Raw genomic sequence first — 16,559 nt, 5'->3', positions numbered from 1 at the left:
AGAGAATAAAATAAGTGAAACTTTACATCCCTGATTTTTAGTTGGCTTTGATCAATTATGCATTCATGCTGAGGGGAAGGGAACTAAGGTAATGATGATTGATGAGCATGAGAAGAATCTGCAACTTCTACCGGTACACGTTGAGTGGCTCTCACCGGTGTAAGAACACATAATCAAATTCTGTCGAGGCGAAGGGAAGAGTTTCAAAATGTAGTACAGTATGGCAAGAGCTAGTGAATGTCATAACATCTCGTAATGGTCCCTAGGAAGATTGCATTACTAAGTAACCACGAGAGCAGTCTCGTAGCACGGTGGTACTAATCATCTGTAGTCTAGACTCTGTTCTGTGAATTCTGTCTCATAACTTCCTCACCAATCCACATTGATTTTAAAGTGAAATTGATGTCTTTATATTATTGTTGTTTCATGTAGTCATAATATTTCAATATCTTCAGTTACTACCTGGCCTTGTGTTGAAATATTCAGATTTTTTGTACCTTCTGCTTACATGATCATCAAGTGGATTTTTTTCTTAAAAATTATGTATTGCTAACTTTCTATGCCATTCAACAAATGTTTGCTAGTGTGCTGACAATGACAAAGTTAAACAAGAGAGAGGACACCAAGATCCTAGTTCAGGCAAAATCGATCATTTTTCTTCTGGAAAATAATTGTAAATGCCCCAAATATTCGAGTACCACATGTCAGCTGCCTGCTGCTTTTATATAGACGTAAATCTGACTTGAGCACAGGACCAATTCGCTATAACAACAAGAATACAGAAGCAAATGGAAGACATCAACTTGAATCACAAAGAATGAAATCATCTGAAAGACAACTGAATTTCTTCTAGGGTTTTCCCTTTGGTTTCAGGGACCAAAATGGCTGCAAATGCCAGTGTGAGAGCGCACATTAGCATGTAAATACTAAAGGTTCCTGTAAAACATGTAGAAAGCGCAAATAGTAAGAATAGTTGCAGTTAATCTAGCAGGTACTATAAAGACATTAGACAAAATGATTCAACATGACTTGAGCAATAGCCTGCTACATGTAAAATCAAACAACATCGCGCTTAATACATAGTTAGGTGTTGTGTACAAACTACAAACTGCACATTTGTACGTATATCATTAAAAAGATATTATATACGGAGAGGAGGAATAGGGGGAACCTCCGCTACTCCAAGACAACATCAAAGGTGCAGTCATTGTGACCAACCAGGCAATGAACTAGTTTGCAAGTGTTGCGACACTTCCAGCAAGGCCTATGATTTTGATGGGAAGAATCTGAAAATAAAATATAATCAAAAGAAAAAAGAAGAAGAATCAAGAAGACAATTACATAATTGTAGTGAAGTTTATGTATCGGGAACATACCTCTTAGCACAATTTCAATCTTCTACAGATACAACCACGTACTAAACAATTTTTTAACAAGTCGTATAAAATGATCAACAGACTGCATAGAAATATAGTAATGCAGTGTGGTTACCTCAGACATGATAATCCATGGAATAGGTCCCATTCCAAGAGAAAATGCAATGATCATTCCCTGAGAAGTAATGTATAAACAAACAATATAATGTACACAAGACCAAGATCACTAGTGTGGAAGATTCGGTAAACTTACCACAACCCCAACCAATGATAGGATGCCTAGGATGCTATAGACGGTAGAATTATGAGACACAAAACCCTGCAATTACTTGTAATTGTAAGATTTTTCTTTTGGTAGTGATCTGAGTAGCTAACAGGCAGACAAGTGAGTTAGCCTTGAACCTTGATAATAAGTTTTATACTGATTCTTAGTCTCAAGATTAATTAATTTCAAACTGAGAAATCATGGCAGCACTACCTTTTCAAAGAAAGAAACTGCAACAACAAAGAGACTGATAGTCATCCCTGAGGAGGAGACCTATAACAAACCGTTATTTCCCATCGGATCAACTGCTATAGTGACCTTATTTAGAATAGATGACTATTTAACTTACTATGAGTAAAATTCGTCTGCCTGTTTTGTCCACCAAACATGTAGAAACTGCAGTGTCTATCACCTAAATAGTAGAAAAGATCATTACAGATGGCCTGATGGTGTACCGAAGTGAATGTGAGATGAAAATATATATAAAAAATGAGAAACCATCTTTCAGGCTATCCAGCAGAATGTACCTGAACAGCCCCAAGTCCAAAAGTAGCAGCATTGCTTGATGAAATCCCTACTCAATAGAGTTTAATTCTGTAACTAACAGTTAATATACTATAAAATAATTTACCCCTTTCCTTGATAAGTTTAAGAACAGTTAACGAGGGAATTACACAAAGCAAAGCAGGCTAAGCTATGTACAACCGCATTTTTTTACTATATATAAACAAATTATACAGGTTTAAGCATCTGAAAGATTTAATATAAAAACATACATTTTGTCATGACATGTAACTTGCTGCAAGAATAAATTCTATAATCCATCCACCATTTACAAACTGATGTAAACATCAAACTTAAAGCAATATAAGCCAACTGATAAATTATGAAAAATGCTCCACAGTATAAATTACTCCACTAAGATAATTTATCAGCATCAACATAACAACTCGCCAGCAGATTCAAAAATGGTAGTTGAATAGAATAGAACACCATTAGTTCCAGATAGCTGTTGAAGGACAAGCAATCCAATTCCTATCTGCAGGTTACAAGTATGGAAAAGTACAGTGCATGTCTCTTCTATTAATACTTGGCATAAATATTCAAAATAAAGAGAAAAATGAAAAATACTAATTCCTAGCTTTGCAGCCCGGTAAATACCCCTATTTTCTTGGTAAGAAGAGGTTGACGGTTCGTGCCTCAGTGGAGGCATGTGGTGGGAGTATTTAAATTACTATAATTTACCTTTACTGAGAATAGAAGAGAAGGAAAACATTAGAATATCTGTAATCTTACCATCAGAGGAAACCAATATCTTCTTTGTTTGAGGTCCCCAAAATGGATTGCAGTTCTTCTACTTGTTGATGCCACAGACCTCTAAACAGTAATTAAGACAAGCAACGTGATTTAATGACAAAATGATGCAAGTTCTGAAGTTGAATTTGCTAATGTATAAGTTACTCCTCACGAATCAGAGTAATTGTGAAAACTATTTTAGGTATTGCTTAGTTATAACTACAACATGATTAGCAATCTAAGTTGGCGTAAAATGCAGTGCACCTTTATTTCATTCACTTCAAGGGAAATATCAGTGTCAAATCCGCGAAGAACTTGCAGGGAAATTTCAAAATCTTCGGTCATGCCCATTTTTGCCTAGGTTCAACCAAGACTTAACTCAAACAATGCGATCATGTATAACTAGCATGGAATAGAGACTCTTTTAACAAAACGTACCAACCAACGAGGAGATTCTGGGATGAAAAAGAGTCCAGGAATCAACACCAGACAAGGCAATGTTCCTATCAGCAGAGGAAAAAGTAAATAAACTGTTTGACACATTGACTGATAATTAGTAAACTACATGTACTTGTGTGCATGTAGAACACACTTAATGGGAAAACAGGAAAACATGAGACGGGTATAGCAAGTGAGATAACTAGTTGACCATCAATCCAAGTAGTTTAGTGGCTTTGTCGTGCAGAGGTCTTTATTCGATTTAGTCCTCTTTATTGGCCTAATAGAGGGGCCATGGACCTCTTTCCATTATTATCGATTCACTTTGATGCATCATATGTTTTCCAGTGTTTTCCATTACATATACCTGACCTCCCTATTTATACGGGCATCTACATACCGTGGCATCTAAAACTGCTAGTACTCTCCAATTAACAAACAGCCCCAGGAAATAGGCCAACATTATTCCAATGGTGACCCCGAGCTTAAATACCAAAATATAAAAAGAATAATTGTAATACAATTTCACAAGTAAAACCAAACACAGGTGAAGTGTAAGAATAAATAAATAATTTAGTTCAGGCTACCTGATTCATTGAACCTAATCCTCCTCGCATATTCTGGGGTGCTATCTCAGCTATATATACAGGAACCTATGTTCAAAACAAAAGTTAGAATTGTATTAAGCAGCCCCATCTGCTGCATAACAGGCTTGCATTATTACATAGAAGTACCGTGTAAGAAATAATTCCAACACCGAATCCTTCCATTATCCTACCCATGTATAAAAATGAAGAATCCTAAAGAAACAAGATTACAAAGATTAGATACTCTGCATAAAGACGCATTAGTTTAGAGTCCATGTTTGTTTTATGGGAATTATACCCTCGAGTAAGGCCACTTTCACAAATTTTACCATATCTTTTATGCCATGAAGTAAGTTTCAATATTTTTAATTGTCTTTCACACAAATTAACTACAAAATGCTGAACAACAATCAATGGGAATATTTTAAGGCATAACATGTCATAATAATCGGGGAATTATAATCGCCATCCAACAAACATAGCCAGACTGTGCTAGAGCGTGTCAGTGGAGAATCTCACTTTCGTGATTGATTTAAGAATCCAACCGATGATATTAGGGATCGCTGCTATCATCAAAGACTGCAGGTAAAAAGCTTAAACTTACTATTGACAAAGCAAGTATGAACCAAAACTATGCAGAAGGCAAAAAATTAAATAATAAATTGATAAACATGTTTATAAAGAAAGTAAAGAAAGTACCCCTTTCCGTCCGATCTACTCAGAAATCTGTCCTCTAGCTATTGCCCCAACCATAGCACCTACATTCGACAAAGAACCAAACAAAGAAAACTGACCAAATACTCGTAGTTAGTAATTTTTTTCCAAATAAATTAAGGAGAATTTTACAAGTTATCGAAAAAATATAAATTTAAACCTCGGACACAGCAAGTCTGAGGTCCCTGGAGAGTGTATCTTGAGTAGGAGAAGAATAGCCACACTGTAACAAGTACAAAAGAGTTACCAAAAGTCAGTGTCGGCCCCGAAATTCGAGTGGTCATAGTCCAAATCAGTTTATGGGACCCTAATATACATATATCATGTAATTCTTATATATTTAGTTAAAGAAGTTAGAAACTTTTGGGTGCCCACACTCGAGTTCCTGGGCGCAAGTCTTGCTGACCTATAACCAGGGTCACCCCTGCCAAAAGTATATTCAAGGAAAAATTAGTAATCCTACATTCTCATTTCAGGTAGTTAACAAAAAGCATATAGAATTTGGATAACAACATTAACTTCTAATCTACCCTTTTCTCTGGCTTTATGTTTTCGTTACTTTTTTTATTTATCTAAATTTTACGATGACTGAAAATTGACACATTTATCAACACAAACACAACCCGAAACCCAAAACTGGGAAAAAAACAACCAGATACACAAACAACTGCTGCACCGATAAAAATTAATCCCTCGCATGGGCTAGCTAATAATTCTCGAAAATCAAAGATGCATGCAAATAAATTAAAAACATAGTAAAATGTCCACAGAAAGTTGTTAAAAATCAACATACAGTGAAACCAAAGTGGATAGGACCAAGAGCAACGATCAAAACACATGCAAGAACAGAAATGGAGCTGTCGCGAATAGCCTGCGACGAACCTAACATGCTAGACTGCCTGGAACTCATTCGATACCAACTTCCGGTATGTAACAATGGCTTACGTAGATCTTTTGGAAACCCGTCTTCACTATCCTCACTGTAATTCATCTTCTTTATTGATATCGCGATGTTTATGTAAATGTTGCGTCTTGTTTGATCTGCCATGTTAATACTTAATGTGTGTAATTTGTATTAGGGAAATTGGTAATGGCAATGAACAGAAAGAATGATCTTCTGATATATGATAACTATGGTTTGTGTTTTTGGTTTTCAGAAGTGATCTTTGTTTTCTTTTCGGAAAATATTTTTTTAACTTTCTACCCAAACAAACAAAAAATTTTAGAGGTAAAAATGCACCAATACATTACAAACTAATGACTGGGATCCTTAAACTATAATAAGATGAAACCCAATTATAATAAGATGAAATTCCGCGGCCTTAAATATACACCCACAAATTAAAACAAGTTAAAAATCGTGTCACGTTATTCGCGAAAAATTCGGTTTGGTTGAAGTTTTAACAATAGAACAATCCTAGCATGTTGATTTGCTATGAAAATTTAAAAATTAAAAAACAAAAAAAATTCCGACCTGCCGGATTCGAACCAGCGACCTAAGGATGGCTATTGTACAACAACTACAGTCCTCCGCTCTACCAACTGAGCTAAGGTCGGATGGATGTTGGACTTTGGCTTATTTTATATATAATTATAACAAGTTTGGTAAAAATTGTAAACATTTAATATCGGGCTGGACCCCTGGACCCCTGGACCCAAATATCAAGGAGCAGGAGGGATTGTAATCTGGTCTGGCCCATGAACAATTATTAGCATTTTGTACAGTTTCTCTATTTTTAGTAGAATATTTATGTTAGTAAAATGCATGGTTACGGATTTCGAAGGTTGAGATTCTGGTTTGTGATTTATTGGGCAATTTTTATAAAAACGGGTGATTTCAAATTTTGAATAATTTATCGGCGATTTTTGAAAAATTAGCTAATTTTTATAACCATGATAAAATGTCAAAAATAGTTAACACTGCTTTTTGTATCGCAATTTTTCTCTCAAAATATGTAGCCATCCAAAGTACGTTCAGCGTTTTTATTAATAAACATGCATTTTCTGTTAACTAATCTATTTACTTCTTTACGTGGCAAAAAAAAATCTATTTACTTCTTTATAAGACGTACTAAAATACGAATAATAATTGAGTAAGTATGGATAAATTGTATATTTAAATAACTTTACATACAACATGGGGATGTAGCTCAGATGGTAGAGCGCTCGCTTAGCATGCGAGAGGTACGGGGATCGATACCCCGCATCTCCATATTTTTTTTTATCTTCTCTGGAACATTGATAAGTTCTCACAAATCCATGCTCAGTTATCAAGATTATGCATAACGTTTTCTTAGTGCAGCAAAGATATATATATCTATTAGGGGCGTACACGGTTTGGCCAACCCGACCAATCTAAACCGAACCGACCCTATTTCGGCCGAATCAAACCGATTTTTTTCAACCCGATATATAGTTGGGTTGAAAAAATGTCAACCCGATTTAATTGATTTGGATATGGTTTTCGATAATTTTAAACCAATCCAACCCAACTCGATTAAAATATATATGTACATGCTAATAAGTTAATCCAAAATTATGTTTAGGCCATTTACATAAATCCATATATCTCTAAATCTAAATGTAACTTATAACCTCCGTGTTCATAGTTCATTTCGTAACAACAATAGATGTTTGATTAGTGTTATATTTTTTGCATTTATGATTCATTCCAATATTTAAAGCGTAAACAATATTATTAGTACTTTTGATGTCGAAAATTAGATGCTTAAGACTATTTAATATGGAGGATTGTAATATTGTTTTGAACTATTTTCAAGTGTTTTAAACTTTGAAACCTTATGTTTTATTATAATTTTTTATATTAATTTTGTATATTTAATAAACCGATCAAACCGATCCAAACCGAACCAAATCGAACAATACAAATTGGTTTGGGTTACAAATTTAAACGGTTTGGGTTGGTTTGAAATTTTGAAAACCCGAACTAATTGGGTTGGGTTGCTAAATTCTCCCAACCCGCCCAACCCGATCCGTGTACACCCCTAATATCTATAATCCTTACAAATCTTATGTACATCTGTGGTAAATTTTGTTATGTTTCATTCTATCGGTGAATACCGTTATACCGGATATGTTTGGTTTTGGTTAAAACTTCGATAATTAATATAAGTTCATTTTCCCGGTAAACTAATTTTGACAAACTTTATAAACTTCTCGTCTTGCATCTCACGTCCAAGCACAATCGGTATAGTAAATACTGGATACGTTTGGTATGGTTAGTACTTACTACTCAGTACTTCGATAATTAAAATATCTTCGTTTTGTCTTGTTTCGTTCATTATAAAATCCTCGGAGCGTGCTTGTTTGCTGCTGGTTCTAGTACCTGATTGAAATAGGCTATTCATTTACTTGACTGAGAATTTGCAATTTTATTGCACACAAGATATTCGAAGATTTACAAACTAGAAAGTTACATTAAGATAGAAAACAGGCCACATGTATGTCTTATACAGTAGATCCTGGAACATGTTTGACACAAACACAACTGAATTAAGAACATGACATAAGTATAGGTAGTTTTGCTCCAAGCTTTTCGTTGTTCATGCGTGCATCAACTTCACTACAGCCTTAGGTTCTTGAAAAGCCTGTCACACAAGAACAAAGGGTTCAGAATGTTGCAGAAAGCATCGTAGTTTAGTTTCTGTATTTCTCGAATATAATGCATATTCGAATTTGCATTACCTAGCATTATCTGCAATATTTTAACCTCTTACATCTTCCTACAGTGCAAGAAGTGTAGGCTTATAATAGCTTTCGGTGTCTGTCATATGTAAGGAATGTGCATTCCCATTATTCTTAAAAGTTGAGGGCCTTTATGAAAACAATGTTAAAGAGTATAAGATCCTGTTCGGGTCTTCCTCTACCACCTTAAGATTTTAGATGGGCTGGTTACTTAACATGGTATCAGAGCTCGTTTTAGGGAGGGACTCATGTTCGAGTTCTTCACCTTAAGGTTTTAGATGATCTGGTTATTTAACAAACAAAACATATCCACAGACCTTTATAACTACTATGATGTAAACACTTTGTGATCCAACACTAGGGTTGTCGTGACTCGTGAGTTGGGATTAACGAAAGAAGTTCAAGGAATGCGAGAAGCTATATTAAATATGGGGAACTGCATGTGTTAGCCTTATCAGGACAAGTAGCACCGGCTAGAGTATTTTAACTTATGTGTGACGGTAGGATATTTGTTTTTTAATATCATGTGCATTTTATTGTTATCTGAAACTAGCAAGATTAGATTTCATGTGTGTCTTTTAGGTATCTGAAATGACCTGCATAATTATATAATCAGATTCACCATTTCTTCAAATAAACTTTGTTTCTATCTTAGGAAGGATCTGTAAATGGTAAGAATGCCTAAATTTTGACATATTAGACTATAGTAGTGTGATTTACAGTATATTCTGCAGAACTTGTGCAATGCACTTGTTCAAACTGAAATACCAGGCATTTCTAAATGAACTACGAGCTCTGTTAATAGGCCTAACTTAGCAAGTCATGCATGTCCTTGACATTGAGTGAGATCAGACAGTTCAGTTCGATCTGTAGATGCCTAGATGGTTAAATATATTTAGATAGTTACAGAAAAGAAAAAAGAGTACCTCTGTTCATTATTGAACCCCCTGCCGTTGTTTCCAGTGGTTTTGTAGTTGGGTAATGGCACCTGGTCAGATTCTATCTGCATGATGTCCCTGACAAGGATTTCATAATGCCTTTTCACTTCCTCTGTGGACTTCCCGCCCACTGCCCTGGCTATGTTATGCCATCGGTCAGGGGTGTCCCTATCATATGTTGCCAAAGCCTCTTCAAATTGCTTGTTTTGCCTTTGTGTCCAGGTAGAGCCACAGTTACGCGAAGAAGTGATAGAATTCGATGCCATTGCTGTGAGGTGAAAGAGATTTTAGAGAAGTTGGAGGTAATAGCAAGGTAGATATTAAGAGAGTAATGTAACTAGGGTCAATCGATGAATTAAGAAAAGAAAAGATGAAAGCTAAGGAATGCCTCAGTCAAGGGAGAAGACTCGAGTCAAGAGATGGTATGGACAACAGGTTGCCATGCTAGCTCCTTATAAACTGGAGGAAGAAGTGGTCGATTGAACAAGTTGGTGAATATTTTATCGCTATGGGAGGTGCTACAAGATGTGATTTGTTTTCTTGTGAGCCACTACATTATACAATTCTAAGGCACAAGAGGTGAAGTAGATTCTTTGAAGAGAGTCTCAAAGGACAAGCCCTTTATGAATTCTGCAGAAAGTCGTTTTCTTGTCTTTTATTAGATCATCAGCAAGTGGATTTATTTCCTAGAGAATTTACCCAGCTGGTGGGATTAGATTCTTAATTCAAAGCCTACTTATCAAGATAGATGCGCCAACAATTTGAATTCTTATGCCCACAGATATAACACACTTAGATATTCTGACAGCTTTTGGGGGATATTGTTGCTTCAATTTCACACCAACTTGTTGAAGTTTTGATCCACACCCTCTAATTTGCAATGAAGTGCTTCAGAATCATCAACCTGAAGTACGTTAATCCTCTATTCATGTTTCTTTGCTAATATTCAAGATGTTCAAACGACATCTAGCCTATAAATGCACTGTTAATACTTGTACACTGATGTTTAACTTCTCAGTTGCCAAAATATATAGTTGAGATCTCCAAATTCCCCAGCGCGTAAATGTCTAGTATCAATCATTAGCAATACTCAGTTTTTACACACCACAACGGAAAATTTACATGGTGAGATGCCAAGGCCAACATGTTTGGACAAAATTAGGTCACAGATATTCTCCCCCACTCTAATCTTCTTATTATCTACTTATATTATCCTATTTCTCAGTAGAATATATGCTTGAGGTATGCACTAATGCACGTCATTATACGTGGGAATGATGCCTTATTATGCTTCTATCTCTAAATAGCATTAGAAAAGGTTTATGTTGGCGGTTAAAGCAACTGTATGATCTGCTTGTTGGATCTTATTGTCTCTGATTCAGTACAGCCAACTTGTTTCCTAATTTTATGGAGATATTGAGTTAGTTCACTTGGTAGTTAAAGTAGCTGGGATTGCAATCCTTTTGAGTTATTCTGTAGCAACTTTTTACTTTGAAGTATTGGGTCCTTTTATGCAGACACACTATCCTTGGTTGACTTCACATCCTTTACACAGTTGAGACCTTTAAGTAATGCAGTCATCGACGTTTTTACTTTCTGATCAAAACATCAAACGTTGTTATTTTTCAGTGCTTAAAATATCAAGTAGATTGCAAATACCAGTATTTTCTGCCCAACTGTTTTAGCGGAGCTTCAATGCACTATATATCCCTGTCTTGTTAAAAAATTAATGCTGTTAGTGTATTCTGATAATGAAATGCCTCGAGTTCATTGAAACATCATGATCAAAATATTGAGGCCTTCATCCGAAATCTGGAAGATTGGCCGTGTAAAGTCTATTCAGTGTATCCAAATTTAGCTGATTCAGAAAGTATGTTAAAGAATACTATCATTGTACAACAGTCTGCATCATACGACGCAGCAATTTTATTATTACAGATCATCAAGAATACATTCAGCAATGTAATTACAGTTCTGTCAAGTAGACAACTTGCAGGGGTCCCTGGCTTTAAGAATTAAGATACCTGCAGCATTCAGTTGGAGGGCCATGCTTATAGGTGAGATACTGATATGCAGGTGATTGCTCTGGAGTCTGTACAGCAACATAGTCGTATCTCTTATACGTAGAGTCCTTCGGTGCATGGACCTCAGTATGAAACCGAAAAACACAGCCATCCTCTGCTCGTATAATCTGAAATTCGGAAACACAGATTTTTCTTGTTAGGTAGCACTTTGTTGAGTAACGTTTTGCTACGATTGACAACGACAAATACAACCAATACCAATATACATAGCTCTGATACCATGTTGAGTAATCAGCTCAGCAAAAACCTTAAGGTGGTAGAGGAATGCCTGAACAAGATCTTATACTCTTTAACACACTTATCTGTCTGTTAGATAACTAGATATCGGTTTTAAGCCCTGGCATGACCATGTCTCAGACAGTTTAGGACCTAAAGTAGTTAGGCTCTTCATTATGGTAGATAAGTGAACCTAAAAACTGACATTTAGCAACTTACATGGTCCACTCCACTACTGGAATAAGCTTGAGAACCCTACATTTGAATAAAGTGAAGATTGAAATACTGTGAGGATCTCAAGTCTTTATATCTATATGCAAAAGTAGTAAAAGGTTCTCTTGGTGATGGATTCTTCCAGATGATAAGGGGATATTTGAGGGGAGGCATAAGTTACATGAACAACCAATAAGAATGGCATAATTTCAGTTGAGAATTATATTTTTAAAACAATGATCAGAGAGAACAATGTAGGCTAAAGCGGAATATAATCAGACATTTAGCTGTTAAGTAACCAGTACATCTAAAATATTCGTACGTGAGACCCTTCCTAAATTGAGACATGATACGCCCTAAAATTTTAAGATTTTATAGGAAGACTCCAACATGATCCTACGCTACGTCACGGGGATATAAATATAGCATCTCTAGCTACCACAGCATTGCATAAATGATTTGAGTACTATTTGTGGTATAAAAAGGAGTAGATATTTATGTTATTGCTGGTCCTGAGTGAAGAGATGAATAAAAGCTCAGGTCCCATGTAAACATATTCTCTTTACTAGATTAGACAGAGACTGTGTCTCCCAGTTATAATTATGATTTGATTGCATATTCAAATAGATTAGATTTGCTTAAGATTTTGTAGTCATATATAGACATGAAAGTTGGTTATCTTTTGTCAAGTAAATAGTAAGAACTGATTTTTCTTGGTTAGAGTTTGATTTCAAATATTTGCATGCTACAAGATATATCTCAGTTCTCAGGACTGTAGCAGCAAATTGAGCAACATCTGTGATCTGCTACTAGATCACCACTGTAGTAGATGAAAGACGCGGATGGATAGAGCGCGATAAGATAGCTTAGATAATAACGAATCATCATCTCATCTAGTCTTCGATTTTCGTTCATTCCAAGATTTGTTAAAACATGTGATCATTTAACAAATATATAAATCTAACTATTACTCCCTCCCATTAAATTCTCTACATCACTTTTTGACACGCTTTTCAGTACTCATTTAAAGTATAACTCCATTATATTTTTAAATTTTTTTTTTCTGTATAAAAGTTTTATGTTTAAACTTTTATTTAAAAAAAGAAAAATTTAAAAAAAACATCACGAAATTATATTTTATAGAGGTCTCGAAATGCGTGCAAATAGTAACCGTAGTGAAATCAACGGACGGAGGGAGTAAAAAGAAACGTGGATGGATCTCAATCCAATCTAATCCTAATAAAAGAAATTAAAAAAATATTTGGATCAACTCCAAATTGAATGACCTTCAACGAACCATGTATCATCATATATAGAAGTCGGTTTCAATCTAATCTCTGGTAAATGGTTTAAGATTTGAAAAAAAATCACATTCAGACCAATAATAACGTGAGAAGAAAATGTTAAAGGCCTCATATTATACTCAAAATGGTTTTAAATTCACGTGTCACTGTATAATTGGTTCAAAATAATTATAATAATGAACCCCTATATTCAAATAAACCTTATCCTTACAAATTGTCTAAGTCACTTTTTCACGTTATTTTAAATTTTGGTATACAGTTTGGTGCATGACTTTACTTAACATGATAATATCATCTAGCGAAAATTATTCATTTTGATCCCAAAAGAAATTGAAAGAATTTCTTATTAATTTTGAATAGAAATACGAAATTATATTTTTCACCACTTAACTTTGACTCGAAGTCAATATTTTATATCAAACAAATTATAGTTTGTATAGATGAATTATATTTTGCACCGCTTAATTTTAACTTGAAATCAATGTTATATACCTAACAAATTGTAGTTTGTAGTCTCTTATTTCAAATCATATACAAATAACGTTCTTTTTGCATTTTTTCGTTTATTTTGACCTTAACATTTGTCAACATGAGTTTTAGTTTTTGCAACGTTGAAGCACAATTTTGTACATGTATACGACACCGAAATTCATTCAGAATGAGAGGGAGATTAGTACCCTAAAATTCAAATGGATCGGTAACCTATCAAAATGAGAGGAAGATTAGTATACTGCAGGAAGCAAGTGATGAATCGACGATCAAGATTTTTATTGGATCAAGTTGTACTGCAGATTTGGATGGTCGATAAAAACGCATTCTTGAAAAATAATGAGATGAAATATAATGAAAAAGAGTATAATTTAGGTTTATCGGAACATATCCTGCATATTCACATCCTGATTCAGATCCTGATGCTGAGTAATCCTGATTCATATCCTGCACCTGATTCATATATTCAGATCATGATCCTAAGAAATCCTGATTCATATCCTGATCCTGATTCATATATTCATATCCTAATGTTGATTCATATCCTGATACTGAGAAATCCCGATGCTGAGCTCATCACGACATCACAGATTAGTGACAACTGTAGTCCAGCTGGATAATTACTTTTGTCGTATTTATTTAGAGATAAGTAGTGGTTCACAATAGAGTTAGTTAGTTAGAAGTTTATTTAAATTATATCTCTCTTTCTCTCTCTCCATCTCCAGTTTTGTTTCTTCGTCTACAATATATGTAAAATATTGTAATGATGATGATCAATGAAGTTCTTCACACTTTCTGTTATTGCTTCTCTATTACTACAATCTACAATTAGTTTTATAGTATCAGAGCTTGTTATTACGATCTGAATCCCGTACGATTGTTCTAATCTCGTTGTTCGTCGTCTTCGATAACTAATCTTAGGTATTTTCCCATCTAAACAACAAGATATTATTAAATTGTCAATTGATTTTGATTTGTTACTGCATCTAATTGTTTGTCTTGTTAAAATCTGTCAAATTTAAATAGTTTATATCAAAAATTGTTTGATCTGTTTCTAAAATTGTTAATTACAAATTAATAATGACTACACGAGTCACTCAAGATCCTTCAAACATCTATTTTGTACATCCATCTAATTCTAGTTCAAATCAACTTGTTTCAGTCAAATTCAATGGAGAGAACTTTAATAATTGGAAGATGAGCATCATATTATCTCTCTCTGCTAAAAACAAATTAGGATTTGTTAATGGAACAATTGATAGCTGATGCTTCTTCTACTGACAACAAACTTTGGGAACGTTGTAATGATCTTGTGATTTCATGGATTATGTATAATTTTGATGATAATTTTGCTACAAGTGTGCTATTTCTCAAAACTACGAGGGAGATTTGGAGAGATCTCGAAAATCGATTTGGATATACATATATTACTCAGGTTTTTACTTTAGAACAAAGGCTTTCTGAAATGAAACAAGGTCAGTTGTATGTGTCTAAGTTTTACACACAGAGCAAGCCTGCATGGGACTCATTGGATGATGCAGATCCCTTTCCAAATTGTACTTGCAATAAGTGTACTTGTGAACTTGCTGGAAATTATAAGAAATTACAACATAATCATAGAGTTTTGCAGTTTCTCATGAAGCTAAATGGTTAGTTTTCTATGATTTGGGAAAATATTCTGATGACGATGTCATTACCTGACCTAAATCAAGTCTACAGAATGGTTGCACAAGAGGAAAATTATAAGAATTTTTGTCACACAACAAACCAAAATGAGAATCTTGCATTTGTTGCAGATAAAAGAAGAGTTGATGGTGCTACATTTTTTCAATCTACTCGCAGACCTATAAATAACTTTCACAAGCAAAATCTAGCAAATGTTGTTGCACCCAAACGCTTTAATCAGAAACCTGGTAGCTCATACTATTGTTCTTACCGCAAAGTTGCAGGACATAGCCTTGAAAGGTGTTTTAAGGTATATGGATATCCGCTTGGATTCAAACTTAAGGACAAAAAATTTGCTGCAATTTCTCAAGCAAATGTTGAAGATAATCCACCAGCTTCTACTCATGTATCAATGTAACAATATATCAGTTACTTGAACTCATCAGCAAACAAAACTTACTTAATCCAACTCAATCAAAGAAAAATGACATTGTTGACCATGCCTTACTTGCAGGTAAAATCTATATAATGTCTGATTTTTACTAAATGGTTGTTGGATAGTGGTGCAACATATCACATCACTAATTCTCTATCAAATTTTGAGAAAGTTCAGATACTTAATGGTAGTGATAATCACATTACTATACCAGATGGAAGATAAATAAAAGTCACACACGCCGAAACTATGAAATTAAATGACAGGATAATCTTGCGCAGTGTCTTGCTTGTCCCAGACTTCAAGTATAAGTTGATTTCTGTTCATAAATTGTGCAAGGACATGAACTCTAATTTGTGTTTTTTCTGACACACAATGTTACCTTCGGGACCTTTTTCTGAAACAACAACCACTTCCTCTTGGTAATTTGCAGAATGGTTTATACACTATTTCTTCACAAAAGGAAATGATGCATCTCGATAGTGTTTTAACAACGAAAAATCTGTTTTACTAAGTGTTTCAACAGAAGCAAAATTATGGCATTCGAGACTTTAACATCTTCCATTCCAGAAAATTAAACTTTTGCAGCCACATTGTTTAGTCACAGATTGTATAAATGATTCCACTATCTGTCATATTTGTCCAAAAGTCAAACAATCTAGACAGTCATTTCCAACTAGTAGTATTAAAATTTATACAGTATTTCAGTTGATCCATCTGGATATTTGGGGTCCTTATAAGACCAATAATCACAATGGTTGTAATCAGTTTGTTACTATATATTGTTGATGACTTTAGTAGATATACATGGGAGTTCATTTGATTCAGTATAA

General features: G+C 34.6%; 3 protein-coding genes and 2 non-coding genes across 5 annotated transcripts; 2 read left to right on the top strand and 3 right to left on the bottom strand.

The window, feature by feature from the left end:
- Positions 1-530: 530 nt before the first annotated feature.
- Positions 531-5,755, bottom strand: LOC141705731 (sugar transporter ERD6-like 6). Its single transcript, XM_074508620.1, is given in 18 exon segments — positions 531-936; positions 1,172-1,286; positions 1,492-1,551; positions 1,630-1,695; positions 1,855-1,914; positions 1,991-2,053; positions 2,169-2,215; positions 2,596-2,680; positions 2,938-3,018; positions 3,202-3,294; positions 3,376-3,440; positions 3,772-3,859; positions 3,963-4,028; positions 4,110-4,175; positions 4,482-4,541; positions 4,662-4,751; positions 4,837-4,899; positions 5,470-5,755. Coding segments are annotated over 18 exon segments (1,536 nt in total). The 5' UTR covers positions 5,725-5,755; the 3' UTR covers positions 531-823.
- Positions 5,756-6,144: 389 nt separating this feature from the next.
- On the bottom strand, positions 6,145-6,233 carry TRNAY-GUA (transfer RNA tyrosine (anticodon GUA)). Its single transcript is given in 2 exon segments — positions 6,145-6,180; positions 6,197-6,233. It is a non-coding gene; the product is annotated as a tRNA-Tyr (tRNA).
- Positions 6,234-6,815: 582 nt separating this feature from the next.
- TRNAA-AGC (transfer RNA alanine (anticodon AGC)) lies at positions 6,816-6,888 on the top strand. Its single transcript has one exon. It is a non-coding gene; the product is annotated as a tRNA-Ala (tRNA).
- Positions 6,889-8,093: 1,205 nt separating this feature from the next.
- On the bottom strand, positions 8,094-10,176 carry LOC141706781 (protein RADIALIS-like 3). Its single transcript, XM_074509609.1, has 2 exons — positions 9,308-10,176; positions 8,094-8,284 (listed from the first exon to the last, which is right to left on the bottom strand). The coding sequence occupies exons 1-2, from the start codon at positions 9,583-9,585 to the stop codon at positions 8,260-8,262; spliced, it is 303 nt and encodes a 100-aa protein (XP_074365710.1). The 5' UTR covers positions 9,586-10,176; the 3' UTR covers positions 8,094-8,259.
- A 4,695-nt stretch (positions 10,177-14,871) lies between these two features.
- Positions 14,872-15,708, top strand: LOC141684717 (uncharacterized). Its single transcript, XM_074489815.1, has 2 exons — positions 14,872-15,274; positions 15,422-15,708. The coding sequence occupies exons 1-2, from the start codon at positions 14,872-14,874 to the stop codon at positions 15,706-15,708; spliced, it is 690 nt and encodes a 229-aa protein (XP_074345916.1).
- The last annotated feature ends 851 nt before the right edge of the window (positions 15,709-16,559 follow it).

The sequence above is a fragment of the Apium graveolens genome, chromosome 2 (assembly GCF_009905375.1).
Source record: "Apium graveolens cultivar Ventura chromosome 2, ASM990537v1, whole genome shotgun sequence".
NCBI lineage: Eukaryota > Viridiplantae > Streptophyta > Magnoliopsida > Apiales > Apiaceae > Apium > Apium graveolens.
The sequence above is the reverse complement of the archived record's forward strand: the minus strand, read 5'-3'. Positions and strand labels throughout refer to the sequence as shown.